At 33.2% G+C, this 15,296-nt stretch overlaps 2 protein-coding genes across 4 annotated transcripts in view; one reads left to right on the top strand and one right to left on the bottom strand.

The window, feature by feature from the left end:
• The window catches only part of LOC125053304 (protein ultraspiracle homolog), a 38,789-nt gene extending 24,586 nt beyond the window's left edge, over positions 1 to 14,203 (top strand). For all 3 annotated transcript variants that reach the window (XM_047654620.1, XM_047654618.1, XM_047654619.1), the window contains 5 exons: positions 8,628 to 8,766; positions 9,114 to 9,332; positions 10,503 to 10,652; positions 11,412 to 11,461; positions 11,944 to 14,203. In XM_047654620.1, the coding sequence (XP_047510576.1) occupies positions 8,628 to 8,766; positions 9,114 to 9,332; positions 10,503 to 10,652; positions 11,412 to 11,461; positions 11,944 to 12,165 (780 nt within the window). In that variant the 3' untranslated portion in view covers positions 12,166 to 14,203. The remainder of the gene's footprint in view (positions 1 to 8,627; positions 8,767 to 9,113; positions 9,333 to 10,502; positions 10,653 to 11,411; positions 11,462 to 11,943) is intronic.
• Positions 66 to 6,409, bottom strand: LOC125053303. Its single transcript, XM_047654617.1, has 2 exons — positions 5,993 to 6,409; positions 66 to 5,960 (listed from the first exon to the last, which is right to left on the bottom strand). The coding sequence occupies exon 2, from the start codon at positions 5,934 to 5,936 to the stop codon at positions 711 to 713; it is 5,226 nt and encodes a 1,741-aa protein (XP_047510573.1). The 5' UTR covers positions 5,937 to 5,960; positions 5,993 to 6,409; the 3' UTR covers positions 66 to 710.
• Positions 14,204 to 15,296: the final 1,093 nt, after the last annotated feature.

Below are 15,296 nucleotides of genomic sequence, written 5' to 3'. Positions count from 1 at the left end.
TTGTGTAGAGTTCACAGAATAGAAGATAGATATTTAAATGGTATTTTGGGGGTTAAATGAACTTGTGTATTGTAGCGGCGAAGACAATGAGAAGTAGGCCGAGGGGCAAGTGGAATGCGGCGTAAAAATAATGGAAACACCACTCACCTAAAGTCCACAGTCTCTTCACCTGTCTTCGTGAGAGAAGACCACAAATAAATCTATATGCACTATAAGCGGAAGAAGCGTAAGCGCAAGCGAAAGCACACGCGTGAGCTCGCGGCGGCGGGTGAATCCTCTCTGCGGCGCGGGAGCATGTAGAAATGCGGTCCCCTCCTTCTACACTTTAATACCGCAAAAGAGAAAGAGTGGTGTTTAGGGAATGGGTGCGGTAAGGATAGAGAATGTGATCAGAGAGGACTAAAGGAAACTGGATGGCGTGAACATTGCCCCCGGCCTAAAAAACCTTTAGGTTTTTTATAAAGAGATAATTTGTAATATTAAAGAAAAGAAATTATAATAAATAAAGCGGTTTTTTTTTTTTTTTTTTTAAAGCGGTTTGTAAACGGTTTTGTAAAGCGGTTTCTAAAGCGGTTTGTTAAGCGGTTTCTAAAGCGGTTTTATAAAGCGGTTTGTAAAGCGGTTTTGTAAAACGATTTCTAAAGTGGTTTGTTAAGCGGACTGTAAAACGGTTTGTAAAGCGGTTTCTAAAGCGGTTTTGTAAAGCAGATTTACTGATTTGGTAATGGGCATAAACGCACAACAGGCCTTTTATAAACTCCTGTTGCGGTTTTTACTAAAACTACTCTACAAACTCCATCCTTTCCTGGATAGATTTCCATCACCTTTCCTAAAGGCCAAGAAAGTGGAGAAACATTATCTGTTACAATTACTACGATTGTACCTATTGTAACAGGATTGGCCTGTGTATTCCATTTTGTCCTGGATTGTAGCAAATGAAGATATTCTACCTTCCATCGGTTACTAAATGATTGTACCATACCATCCAGCAACGCAAATCGTTTTAAAAGTGAAAGTGGTTCATCATTTATTTTTATCTTTGCGGGTAGAAACTTTAATGGTGATGACATCAAGAAGTGAGCCGGAGTCAGTGCTGTGAGCTCAGAAGGATCTTCACTTAAAAGTGTAAGTGGTCGAGAATTGATTACAGATTCAATTTGGGTAAGAACAGTTAACATTTCTTCGTACGTGAGTAACTGCTCCCCCACTACACGACGCAAATGGTTCTTAAAAGCTTTAACAAAAATTTCGAAGCAGCCACCAAAATGAGGACTTCGAGGAGGATTGAATTTCCACTGAATACGATTATTTGAAAGCTCAGTTGCAAATGTTTCACGAAATTCATTCGAATTTGTAAGTGTAAATATATCTGATAATGCATTTTTAGCTCCAACAAAATTCTTTGCGTTATCTGAATAAAGAACAAAAACCGAACCACGACGCGCAATAAATCGTTTGAATGCAGAAAGAAATGAACTAGTACTAAGGTCTGTTGTAAGCTCAACGTGCACGGCTCGAACCACCATACAAACAAAAATACAAAGATAAGCTTTCATAGAGCGGACTCCACGTTTTCGATAAGGAATAATTGAAATAGGACCAGCATAGTCTACAGCTGTATGAACGAAAGCATTAGATTCGTTTACACGATAGTCGGGTAAGTCACCCATGAGCGGTATCGTAGGTTGAGGATTTGCTTTGAAACAAAAGTTACATTTATGTATAATTGATCGCACTATGCTGCGGCAAGATAGTATCCAAAAACGTTGTCGGAGTATCGCCATTAAAGTAACTGGACCAACGTGACAGTTATGATTATGATAATAGGAAATAATTAACTCAATTATCCTATCCTTTTGCGGTAACAAAATAGGATGCTGGTGATCATACTGAAGATTGGCATTTTTTAGTCTACCACCAACCCTTATCAACCCATCAGAATCTAGAAAAGGACATAATCTTTGAATAGAACGTGAGCAGCGACCACTAGTTTTAATGTTATGGATAACATCAGAGAAGTATACTTTTTGTAAAACCTTAAAAATCTGTATTTCAGCAAAATTAATATCATCAGCAGAGATACTAGTAGATCTAGGAAGTCTTTTCAGAAAACGGTATATCCATACCACTGTACGGAGAAACAATAACCATGAAGAAACTCGATGAGACAGTTCTAAAATTGGGTTTGGATCACTCCACACAGTAGCGGGAATAGAAACTATTTTTCTTTCTTCTTCTACATCAACAGCTGTTTCAGAGTTAACAGAAGTGATTGGCCACTCAGATGATTCCAATTCTAACCATTTTGGGCCAGTGAACCAAACTGAATTATTCACAAATGCAGTGGGTGACATACCGCGAGATAGACAATCACTAGGATTTTGATCACCCGCAACATGATGAAATTTTTCAGGTCGAATATGAGAAACTATTTTTGTAATGCGCGTAGCAATAAAGGTCTTAAATCGGTGCGGAGATGCGGAAATCCAATGTAGTGCAACCATTGAATCAGTGAAACAAAAAATGTCATTAATGACGTGACGTTTCTTGTAAGTATCTATTACCCGCTGAGCTAGCTTAGCCATGAGTAAACATGCGCAAAGTTCTAGTCTTGCAACGGAAATGGTTTTAAGCGGAGCAACTTTCGACTTAGCACATACTAAGCGAATTATAGGCGGAGAGTTTAAAGGTTTATTTGTCTTTAAATAAACAGTAGTGCCATAGGCTTTTTCACTGGCATCCGCAAAGGCAATTATAGAAATTGTAGATTTTTCTTCAACCCCTAAATGTCGTTGAACACGTAGCTGTCGTAAACATGGAAGTTCCCGAATATAAACTTGCCAAACATCAACTATAGCTGAAGGAAGTGGTTCATCCCAGCCTATTTTAAGAAGGTGTAATTGTTGTATAATTAGTTTAGCGTAAAGTATGACTGGAGCTATTAGTCCTAGGACGTCAAATTGTCGTGCTATAAGTGACAAAATATTACGTTTAGTCACATGGTTATTATGGTTAATTGAAACTGCGTACGTAAACTCATCAGTGGTTGGAGACCATTGTAAACCAAGAACTTTTAAATTATTTTCTGAACCATCAAAATCTATTTTTCCTAATTGATTATCAGAAGATGATAAATTTTCAATAAGCTCCGATGTATTGCTGGCCCATTTAACAAGTTCGAAACCCCCAAGTCTAACAAGCTCCCGAAGTTCTTCGCAAAGTTTTAACCCAAAAGGCAAGGATGGCACAGAGTAACAAACATCATCAACGTACGTGTTATTTTCAATTATAGGAATAGCGTTCGGAAAACGTACTTTTTCATCATAGCACAGCTGGCGTAATACCCTCATTGCAAGGTAAGGACTACAGCGTAAACCGAAACAAACACGATTGAACTGGTAAACATGAAGCGGTGAAGTTGAATTAAAGCGAAACAAAATTTTTAAATATTTACGGTCATTTTCCGAAACGCACACTTGTAAGTACATTTGTTTTATGTCCGCAATAAAGGCAAATTTATACAAGCGAAAGTCTAACATAATATTAAATAGATCACTTTGCAGACTATCTCCAGTATACAATATATCATTCAAAGATAAACCAGAAGATGTTTTTGCACTAGCGTCCATCACCATGCGCCATCTCGTGGAGGTCTTATCCAACCTCGCAACTGCATGATGTGGAATATAATAACCTTGATTTTTATTATCATTTTCCAATAATGAAATGTAACCCTTATTGATGTATTCTTTAATAATTGCATCATATTCCAAACGAAATTGTTTAGCCATATCATATGAGTCTCCTAAAACGGCTAGATTCTCTGAAAAAGGTAACATCACTGTATAACGACCAGTGGAATCGCGAGAAACAGTATTTGTAAATATGCGTTCATTCTTAATAGCGTCTGGACTCAAAGGGACAGAACATTGCACCTCTTCTAAATGCCAAAACTTTTGAATTAAACTTTCTAACTGCGGCTGTTCAACTAAAGAACATAACGAAATAGCGGTACAACTGTTATAGTTATTGGTGCAATCAGAACTTAATAAGGGAACGTTTCCGATGATAATGTACCCGAATATTGTTTCGAAAGCGGTAGGAGTGCCAGGTGCGCCAGTAACACGGCCTGACAACATTATTTCGGCGTATTGCGGTGCACCAATAAGTATATCAACCTCTGAAGGATAAAAATAATTTTCATCCGCTAAGGTAATATTGTTCAAATGCTTAAGCGATGACATATTAATTTGTGACACCGGTAAAGAGTCTGTAATTTTGTCTATCGCAAAGGCATTCAAAGATAAAGAATTATTGTTAATCCGAGAAGACAGAACAATAGACACTTCTCCTATTATCGGATTTGACGCGGAACCAATACCCTTTACAAATTTATTAGAAAATTTATTAACCTTTAAATTTAATCTTCTGCAGCATTTCATTGTTATAAAAGTGCTTTGAGATGCACAATCAATTAAAACACGCACACTGTGTGGTTTACCATTTAAACCATATATCAATACTTGTGCCGTACCTAATAAACATGTATTATTACTTTCGGAAATAGCGGGCCGAATATTACAAAGCGAAATATTTGAGTTATTAATCGGCTGATTGTCGCTGCGTGCAGGTAAATAAGGTGTGTTATTAGCGGGAGGCACAGCAACCTGTGCAGTTGCATTGCTCATGCGATTCAAGTTATTAGGGTGAATGTTTTCTTGAGAAACCGTCGCATTACGACACAGCGTTGAATGATGTCTCATGCGGCAATGACGACAATTCCATGCAGACTTACATTTATTTAACATATGCGATAAACTTAAACAGTTAAAACATCCTTTATTGTTTTTGATAAAAGTATATTTATCCTCGATAGACAATTCTTTAAATGAATTACATTTATATAAATTAAAATGATCGATGCGTTTACAAAATGAACAAGAAGACTGCTTCTCTGTAAGCGAAACGAACGCACGCGACGAAACCGGTTTGTTATCAAATGTGCGAGTAGGATCCAGATGTTGAGCTATCCTATTATGTTCGCGTACGAATGCAATTAAATCTTTATAACTAGGTATTGTTGGGTTATTCATATTATGTAATTCAAAGGAACGAATCGTACTAGAATCTAATTTCTTACATGATAAATATAGTAAAATAAAATCAGCTAAATTTTCTAATTGCAATGATTCTAAACTTGATATTGCGGTGCAGTAATTGTCAAGAAACAATTGTAAATTTTTATGTGAAGCGGTGGTAAGCGGTTTGAAGTCTAGAATCTTTTGCATATAGGCTGAACCTAAACTTCGTTTGTCATGGTATTTGTCTATAAGCGTTTGCCAAATTAAAGCATAATTTTCGGCATTTGGAATGATACCTGCGCAAACTGAAAGGGCCGAATCAGACAATTTACTGATTAAGTATTGAATGCGTTCATGATCTGTAAGGTCAGGGTTTTCGTGTATCGTACGTTTAAAAGATTCGTGAAATATTGGCCACTTAATGACATCACCATTAAACATCATCAAGTCTAACTTCGGTAAACGAAACGATCTACGTTGGGTATTTGAGTCTGACAAACCATTGCTACCTGCCACTGACTTGTTGAATTTTTCAAATATGTACTTAGAATGACAGTACATATCTTCAAATGCATTCATGCATTCAAAATTAACAGTGTATAGGGGATTAATTGTTAATTCGATTATATTTATTTTATTTACAGTTTCTGAAAATTTATCCCGAATGTTGTCAATCGAAATCATTCCCGATAAAAAATAATTTAGGTCTCTTTCATCCGATGTCTTCTTAGACCTATCATATAAATCTTGTAATCGTGAAAATAGATTGTCGCGTTTTGCTATTAACACGGCTCGTTCAATTTCAAGAGAACTGTTAGCACCTTGTTTCTCTAATGTTGCTTTACGAGTCTCCATATTAACTAAGATATATATATATATATCGCGAATTGAAATAAACTAAAATAATATATCGCGAATTGAAATAAACTAAAATAATATATCGCGGCTCGAAAGGACCAAAATAATGTAGCGGCGAAGACAATGAGAAGTAGGCCGAGGGGCAAGTGGAATGCGGCGTAAAAATAATGGAAACACCACTCACCTAAAGTCCACAGTCTCTTCACCTGTCTTCGTGAGAGAAGACCACAAATAAATCTATATGCACTATAAGCGGAAGAAGCGTAAGCGCAAGCGAAAGCACACGCGTGAGCTCGCGGCGGCGGGTGAATCCTCTCTGCGGCGCGGGAGCATGTAGAAATGCGGTCCCCTCCTTCTACACTTTAATACCGCAAAAGAGAAAGAGTGGTGTTTAGGGAATGGGTGCGGTAAGGATAGAGAATGTGATCAGAGAGGACTAAAGGAAACTGGATGGCGTGAACATGTATAAATCTACTATATAAAAATCGGGTTTTCCTTCCTGACGCTATAACTCCAGAACGCACGAACCGATTTCCACGGTTTTGCATTCGTTGGACAGGTCTCGGGCTCCGTGAGGTTTATAGCAAATTCAGGAAAAATGTCAACAGAAAAGCGGGATCACCAAACGAAATGTTATATAAAACGAAGCCATCTGGTGGCGAAACGGAGTTCGCCGAGTTTGCTAGTATATTTATATAATCTCATTCGGTAATATTCTTATTATGAAATGAAATACAGAATTTTATTGGCATATTTTATATACATACTTCTTTAAGAAAATTAAATTAAAGCATTATTCTCCTAACAAAACAATGCTTTAAAATAATTTTTTAATTATGAAAGTACAATGTGTCCCGACCAAGGAGGTTTCAATTCAATTTAAGTATACATAATCTGTGGTGTCGCTGCGCGAGCAACGCGCTAGTTCTGAGCCAATATACCAAGAACAGACTTTTCCCATTTTGGCGCTGTTTCATACATACGAACTATGAGTAATATTTTGTTGGATAAAACTTTAGTAGCAAAAGTGTCAAGCAACACCGACGATACCGATGAAAATTTAACTCGACGAATAGTCTTTTGCCAGAAAAATCATGAAAAGCGTACGACAAATGTTACCAAGACTTAATGACTTGGAAACCCATAGCCATGAGATTAAATAAAGTAGAGTATGCAACTGCATATAATTAGGTATTATATGACAGTTTCATAAAGTACTATTTTGTTTCCTTCAAATCGATAAAGCATTATCGACATATGTTTAAATAACGTAACGGAAAGGCTAAAACATGTAAAATTTATCGATTCAAGGCCGCGTCGAAATGTTGCGGACAATTCAACAATTTAAAATGTCTGGCAGCGTCATTCTTATTGATATTTTCCTGTTTGTAAAGGGCTCCATTTTCCTTGATATTAATGGGATATAGGGTTGTGTAGTACTTTGTACGTGAAAAATGAATTGATAATATGGTCGTGTATGTGGTGTCACTCCTCAAAAACGGTTTGATCGTGTCCTAGTTATTTTTTGGTATTTTTTTAGAAAAAATTATCATTCTATAATGTATTCTACAAGTCATTACATTCTGCCACTGTCATGGACGTACATTTTGCTCGCTCAGGCTTGTTTTATAAGCGTGGCGATTTCCTAATTCGTCGGAGTTACGCCCCGAGAGTATAGCCAGACGTAGACACTCTTTTTAGCATTAACTTATAATTTTTTTATACGTAAGTTATTAGAGTGAACCAGTAGACCCAGGAAACGTACAGACAACTGTTCTAAAGTATTGTCTCTTTTCACCTCAGCTTAAAGTCAATTTAACTGAATTAGACCAAGTTAATTTTCAGAGAAAAATATTAGTTTTAATTGCAAAAAAAAAATCAAGTGGAATGATTGATAGAATGTATGTTAGAAATAATCTTGGCTTATCGAATGATACTGAAAATCATCATTGTGTGTTTGACCGCAAAAAGCGTAGATAAATATACAGCTGTCATTTCCGGGGCCCTTTTATTTGACCAAGGACAATGTTGTTTTGAATTTATAGTAGTAGCTATTTCCTTATAAACTTCGTCATATTATATGTGGGGTAACTGTCATTATAATTTAATAATAATGACTGAAGTTACTAATCCTACAGACTATCAAAAAGTCTGTAAACTAATTGACTCTGATGTTATTATATTATAATGACAATAACTGATACCAGCGCCATTGCTCCGACATATATAGGAAAACTTATTGTTGTAATTTTTGGGAATTAAATATAGATATGTCGTATATATAGAGTTTTTGAAGTTATACTTCTTTAGGCGCGTTATGAAAAATTGATGAGAGTGAAATTTTACGAGGCGCGCGCACCGCGACACAAAATTAACAGAATGAAGTTGCCCACGGAAGATGCTACGGCATTGGACATAATTTAAATACAACATTCGAATAATAATAGACTTTATGTTACACTTAATTTAAGAGAATAATAATAAATATTTATTTATTTAATTTTTCAAATGTAAACTGAACTTTATTGACTATAATGACTCCTTTTCCAGTCTTTGATTATTTAATTGTAATTAATTATTTTCATGCAATCAAAAACTATTTTTAATAATTCCAAAGAAGTATAACTTCTTAGGCGCGTACATAAGTACACGCACCCTTTTTTATTAAAGAATAAATTAAAATTTCAGGAGCTATCGATCGAGAGGTTATTGGAGATGGAGTCTCTGGTGGCTGACCCCAGTGAAGAGTTCCAGTTCCTTCGAGTGGGTCCCGACACCAATGTTCCGCCTCGATATAGGGCGCCCGTTTCCAGTTTATGTCAAATAGGTAACAGTTGATGATTAGAAATATATAATCTTTACTTGATTGTATTATACTTTGCAAAAATATATTTTTGTTTACAGTCTGTGAACATAGATGGCGTGAATTTTAAATAATTTAAATTAAACTTGATTCACACAGATTGTAAAGGCTTTTAAAACCAAATTACTATAAGAGTTTGATCATTCTAATTACGTTAATATTGTAAAATAAAAACTTTTGATTGTTAATTGAATATTTTTGCCATGTTTTTTTTACATCATAACGCATTTTAAAGCCGTGTTTTCTACAGTCTTTATTTCATACTGTCAAATAGTCATAAAATCATATTATGAACCAACATTTTTTTTCAGGTAACAAGCAAATAGCGGCTTTAGTAGTGTGGGCACGTGACATCCCACACTTCAGTCAACTAGAGATGGAAGACCAGGTGCTGCTGATCAAGTCTTCCTGGAACGAGCTGCTTCTCTTCGCGATCGCCTGGCGGTCTATTGAGTACCTGGAGGATGAGAGGGAGAACATGGATGGAACGAGAACTGCCTCTCCGCCGCAACTTATGTGTCTCATGCCGGGTAACTAATTACTTATTCTTTTAAAATTCGTATTTTTTTGTTACTTAAAACAAATTGATTATAGGTAGAACGAATTTACAGCATATTATTCTTAAAGCATAGTTTTATAAACCAATACAAAATTACGAATAAAGTAAATAAGGCTGTTTATTTCCAATCCATTGTTTACAATTACCAATTTTCATTTTTTTTATTTTTTTTTTCTCTCTCCTCGGAACTTCCTTCAGTACCCTTGATTTTACCCATAGCTTTCTTTCTCCATTCTTTTCTATATTATTTTCTTCATTATTTTCTTTTCCATTATTTTCTTCATTATTTTCTTTTCCATTATTTTCTTCATTATTTTCTTTTCCATTATTTTCTTCATTATTTTCTTTTCCATTATTTTCTTCATTATTTTCTTCGTCTATGTACCGTTTTCTAGGGCGTTCTCTATCTTCTTCGTGTAAAATTACTAATAGCAACATAATCTTACTTGACTAACATAGGTTTTTTAACCTAACGTAAAGATACTAAATACATATTTTAGGATTTAAAACTGATTCGATTCTGTTTTTAACTGACTTGCAAAACCCGCGGAGGTTATCAATTCGAAGTGTATTTTTTGTATGTCGATTACTCTTACTTGTTATGTACGATGTATCATGCAATATACAGTATAGACGTTTTCCTACATTTTTAGAAAATCTAAAATGTAGATTCAGAGTTATCTTCCCTTGAGAGAGCCCTTAATAATTACTATAACTAAATGTCTGAACTTATTTTAAGTGTCAAGGAAGAAACATAACATAAATTGTCGATCAATTTGGATGATTTCGACCGACGTATTTTGAATTTATAAGATGTAATAATAACTTAAATAAATTTAAGAAGTTTGGAAGATTTAATGTTTAATTAGTGCCTGTGCACTTGAACCCCACGTCCCAAGTTTAGCTGCAAAGGGAATAAATTCATTGTTATTATTGAAATTAGCATTTTTGAAAATACTAAAGTCCGAAAGAGAATAGTCATGAGATCTGAGGTCGCAACAGTACTAACTTATTTTTCTTATGTTGAGAACGCTCTTCATTAAAAGTAATTGTGAATAAATGAAATGCGCAGAATAAATTTATTTGCATTATCGCCCCGAATCTCTTTCTGCACAGACTCAAAATAATTGGTGTATTCCAGGCATGACGTTACACCGTAATTCGGCACTCCAAGCGGGCGTGGGTCAAATCTTCGACCGTGTGCTGTCGGAACTGTCTCTGAAGATGCGCGCTTTACGCATGGACCAAGCAGAGTACGTCGCACTTAAAGCCATCGTCTTGTTAAATCCAGGTAATATTTTCATATTATTTATTGTTCTCAAATTTAATAACGGTGTAATAAAAAATACACTAAAGGGGAGAGAGAAATACGATATAAGAATAGAAGTACTCATGATTCTAAAAAAAAAATTCGTTCTTTGTCCTAAAGTTTATATTATGATTTTCGATTAATTATGCACAAAAACGAAAAGAAAATACATTTCTTTGGTATAAAGTTAGCTTTTGTTATAGTTATACTAATAATACTATTTTTTTAATTAATTTTAATACATTCAAAATACGGCGCGATCTGAGTGGAGCTTTACGTACACATAGAACCGCTAGATGGCACTCGAGTGATAAAAAACGATCACGTGTAAATAAACATTAATTTGAATGTTTTTTGTTTGTTTTATTTTTTGATGGTAATAGTTTAACTTTATGCACTTGAATGGTTTCATCTTAATAAAAATGAAAATCACAGATTTTGAAAAATATTGTTCAATATAAAAGCAAACTTTGCTTTAAAGTCAAATTTTGTGTTATTGATTTACCTTAAAAAATACTTATTCCTAGTGCCAATCCTTTTTTCTATATTGTTTTATTAAAAACGACGAGTTAAATGTTACAATGTGAAATAGTTAGATTTCAACAATTTTTACCCCGCTTTATCATAAATTTAAATTTGTTTCGTTTAATTCTAGAAATGTTTGAAAATCCTAATATTATTGAAATAAAACGAATAATTTATTTAAAGTTCTATAACACAAGATTTATTCTATATTTGCAGATGTAAAAGGACTGAAAAATCGCCAAGAAGTCGACTTACTACGAGAAAAGGTACTTACTATTTAATTTTCTTTATGTAGACGATTTTGAAAGAAAAATATATTCTAGTTTAGAGATAACATGTAAATTAAGTAAGCAGATTTACTGCAACTTATCCCCAAAAGTAAGCCAAGCTCTCAAAAATAATGGTATATAAATATATTAATTTTTGTAGGAAACCTCGAAAATGCATTTCGTTTTCAAGAATAGACAATGTGTGGTTAATATGTGTAAAAAATTTAATAATTACTGTTAACGTAATCACCAAATAAGAAAAGACCCCCCTATAGTGCTTACGTAATACTTGAACGGCCCCATACGAGTGTTAGATGCGCACATAGAAAGTCCATTGGTGAGAGTTGTACGCTGAAGCCACTAGGACAATACTGCTATTCAATTCCTTATATGTACTAGATAACATTAAAAAACGGTATTGTAAGAATGTTCATACAAATCACAGTTATAAGACAGATTTTCTCATTTTTAATTTCCAGATATTCTCTTGCCTGGACGAGTACTGTCGGCGGTCGCACAGTACGGAAGAGGGTAGATTCGCATCTCTCATTTTGCGTCTACCCGCATTACGCTCCATTTCTCTAAAGAGCTTCGAACACCTGTTCTTCTTCCATCTGGTGGCCGAAGGCAGCATCAGCAGCTTTATCAGGGAAGCTTTAAGGATGCACGCACCGCCCATAGACGCGAATTCTATGATGTAGGTGAAATAGTTAAAGGTATCATGTATTGCAAAAATAATAGTTTATTAGTGTAGGAAAAGCATACGATTGTATCTGATGTACCTAAAATTTACTAAAATTTATAAATTAATAATTTTAGTGTAATTAATTTAAATTTTAAACTAAAGCATAGTACATGTTTAGTAAAAGAAATACTTTAAGAGTTCAAAACTTCTTTGTCTCGACGGCTAAAAATGGTCACAAATTGTGACTTAGCTGTTAAATATCCAAAAATTCGGAAAGTAGTTTGACTTAATATTGAAAAATTCTTACTTATAATTGACATCTCAATTAAGCTTTCAGAGTTTAATTTGATTTATAACTTTCTATACTTTACAATATGTGATACTTTTAATTCGTAAGAATGTATGTTTTATTAAATAAATTGATAACTCATTTAGCGAACATTACACGAATGTACGAACGACCCTAAGCCTGATATTATTTTCTTATATTTATATTTTATTTAAAAAACTTATAAAATTCCTATAAAACGTAATGTTTTGTCTTTATCAATCAGAACGTGAAATAAAGGCCGATTTACATTATCTTAGTGTTTAGGATAGTACTTTAGTTGAAAAATGTAAACGCTACTTGCTTTAGTAAACGCTACGCTAAAGAACTTGCCTTTCAAGTTGTACTAAAGCACTCTCCTAAACACTAAGATAATGTAAATCGGCCTTAAGTCAAAACATTTCTTAACTAATTCGGGATTATGACAGCAATAAATTGTATTTTTCCTACTTTATGTAGGATAGCCACATAGCTAATATGTGTAGATCATTTGCTATAAATAATTATTGAAACAGACTCAGTAATGCCCCATGCCCCACTCGATAGTTTACGGCCGTTTGTACAAAGTCTATTTTTGTACAAGTTTCGTTTGGTAGAACTTTTTTAACGAATTTGAGATTTGAAAATCATGCCGATATCGGGAATTATGTTTAAGTTAATTTTAGTGTCATATCACGTGACAACCAAAGCTAGATTTTGACAAATTCTTACTATATTTATTTCTGATTTGCATTTAGGTTTTGGTAGAACTACACATATTTACTACTTATACAAATTTATTTTAAGATAGGAAATTTATTTTAAGTATGTGTATTGTGTACGCGTATCGTCATTCCGTAGTGTAAAGGCCCGTAAAACACTTTGTCTCTATATTTTTATATAAATTCTGTTATTGATTGAAATTAAAGTTTTCCCCCTTTACGAAATATACACCAGCAATATTAAGATATAATATAATTTTAGTTATATATTTTCTAATGTTACAATTTCTTATAAACTCTTAACAAGGATGATCAAATACTTGCCAAATTTATTGACTTCATAATTTTTATTTCTTTTTCTCAAAGTTTGAATAAGGCCTGTACAGAAACAGAAAATAAATTATACTGCCGAAACAAATAACAATTTTATTGGATTAGTTGTTATCGTTTTTACACTATGTATTGCGTAGCAGATATTTGGCATTTTGAATGGAGTCGCCGAGTGCCGATTCGATATTCTTGGTGCTTTTTGAAATTGCATTAATTTTACACTTGTAAATATATCACAAACTAAATAGGCCTATCATTTTCAATTAATGTTTCGCAGTTAACATTTTGTAACAGTATTAGAAGTAATTTTAATCAAATTCACTTTGTACAAAGTTGCACACGAAATTATGAAGAGAGCTCAATTAGCAATTTCAATTTAAAACCTTATAAATGTTCAAACATTAAATGTTTAATTAGCGTTGTATAACTTAGAGCTTGTTTTGACAAGGACCTTCTTCGAGGAGCTTCTTGTTGAAATTCGCGCTCAAGAATAATCAATATTAATAGATGTTTGGAATAACTGTTAAAATGTTAATGAATTAATTCTATGGAAGGTTGGAAATGTATTAGGGAGATGTTGCAGCGGTTGTGAGATGATTTATACTGACGTTCACTAAATATCTAAATTTAAGTTATATTTTTTGTATAGACATAGCTTTAAGATTAATGGTGAATAAATAAGTCATCAAAATTTATTTCTTTTATTTCTTTGTTTCCTCAAAATGTTTACCTCTAAACACCTTCATTATCAGAAGTTTAAATATAGTTCATTTTAAGATTAATGGTGAATAAATAAGTCATCAAAATTTATTTCTTTTATTTCTTTGTTTCCTCAAAATGTTTACCTCTAAACACCTTCATTATCAGAAGTTTAAATATAGTTCATTTTAAGATTAATGGTGAATAAATAAGTCATCAAAATTTATTTCTTTTATTTCTTTGTTTCCTCAAAAGGTTTACCTCTAAACACCTTCATTATCAGAAGTTTAAATATAGTTCATTTTAAGATTAATGGTGAATAAATAAGTCATCAAAATTTATTTCTTTTATTTCTTTGTTTCCTCAAAATGTTTACCTCTAAACACCTTCATTATCAGAAGTTTAAATATAGTTCATTTTAAGATTAATGGTGAATAAATAAGTCATCAAAATTTATTTCTTTTATTTCTTTGTTTCCTCAAAATGTTTACCTCTAAACACCTTCATTATCAGAAGTTTAAATATAGTTCATTTTAAGATTAATGGTGAATAAATAAGTCATCAAAATTTATTTCTTTTATTTCTTTGTTTCCTCAAAATGTTTACCTCTAAACACCTTCATTATCAGAAGTTTAAATATAGTTCATTTTAAGATTAATGGTGAATAAATAAGTCATCAAAATTTATTTCTTTTATTTCTTTGTTTCCTCAAAAGTTTTACCTCTAAACACCTTCATTATCAGAAGTTTAAATATAGTTCATTTTAAGATTAATGGTGAATAAATAAGTCATCAAAATTTATTTCTTTTATTTCTTTGTTTCCTCAAAATGTTTACCTCTAAACACCTACATTATCAGAAGTTTAAATATAGTTCATTTTAAGATTAATGGTGAATAAATAAGTCATCAAAATTTATTTCTTTTATTTCTTTGTTTCCTCAAAATGTTTACCTCTAAACACCTACATTATCAGAAGTTTAAATATAGTTCATTTTAAGATTAATGGTGAATAAATAAGTCATCAAAATTTATTTCTTTTATTTCTTTGTTTCCTCAAAAGTTTTACCTCTAAACACCTTCATTATCAGA

Source organism: Pieris napi, chromosome 10, assembly GCF_905475465.1.
Source record: "Pieris napi chromosome 10, ilPieNapi1.2, whole genome shotgun sequence".
Lineage (NCBI taxonomy): Eukaryota > Metazoa > Arthropoda > Insecta > Lepidoptera > Pieridae > Pieris > Pieris napi.
This window is presented reverse-complemented; position numbering and strand designations above follow the sequence as displayed.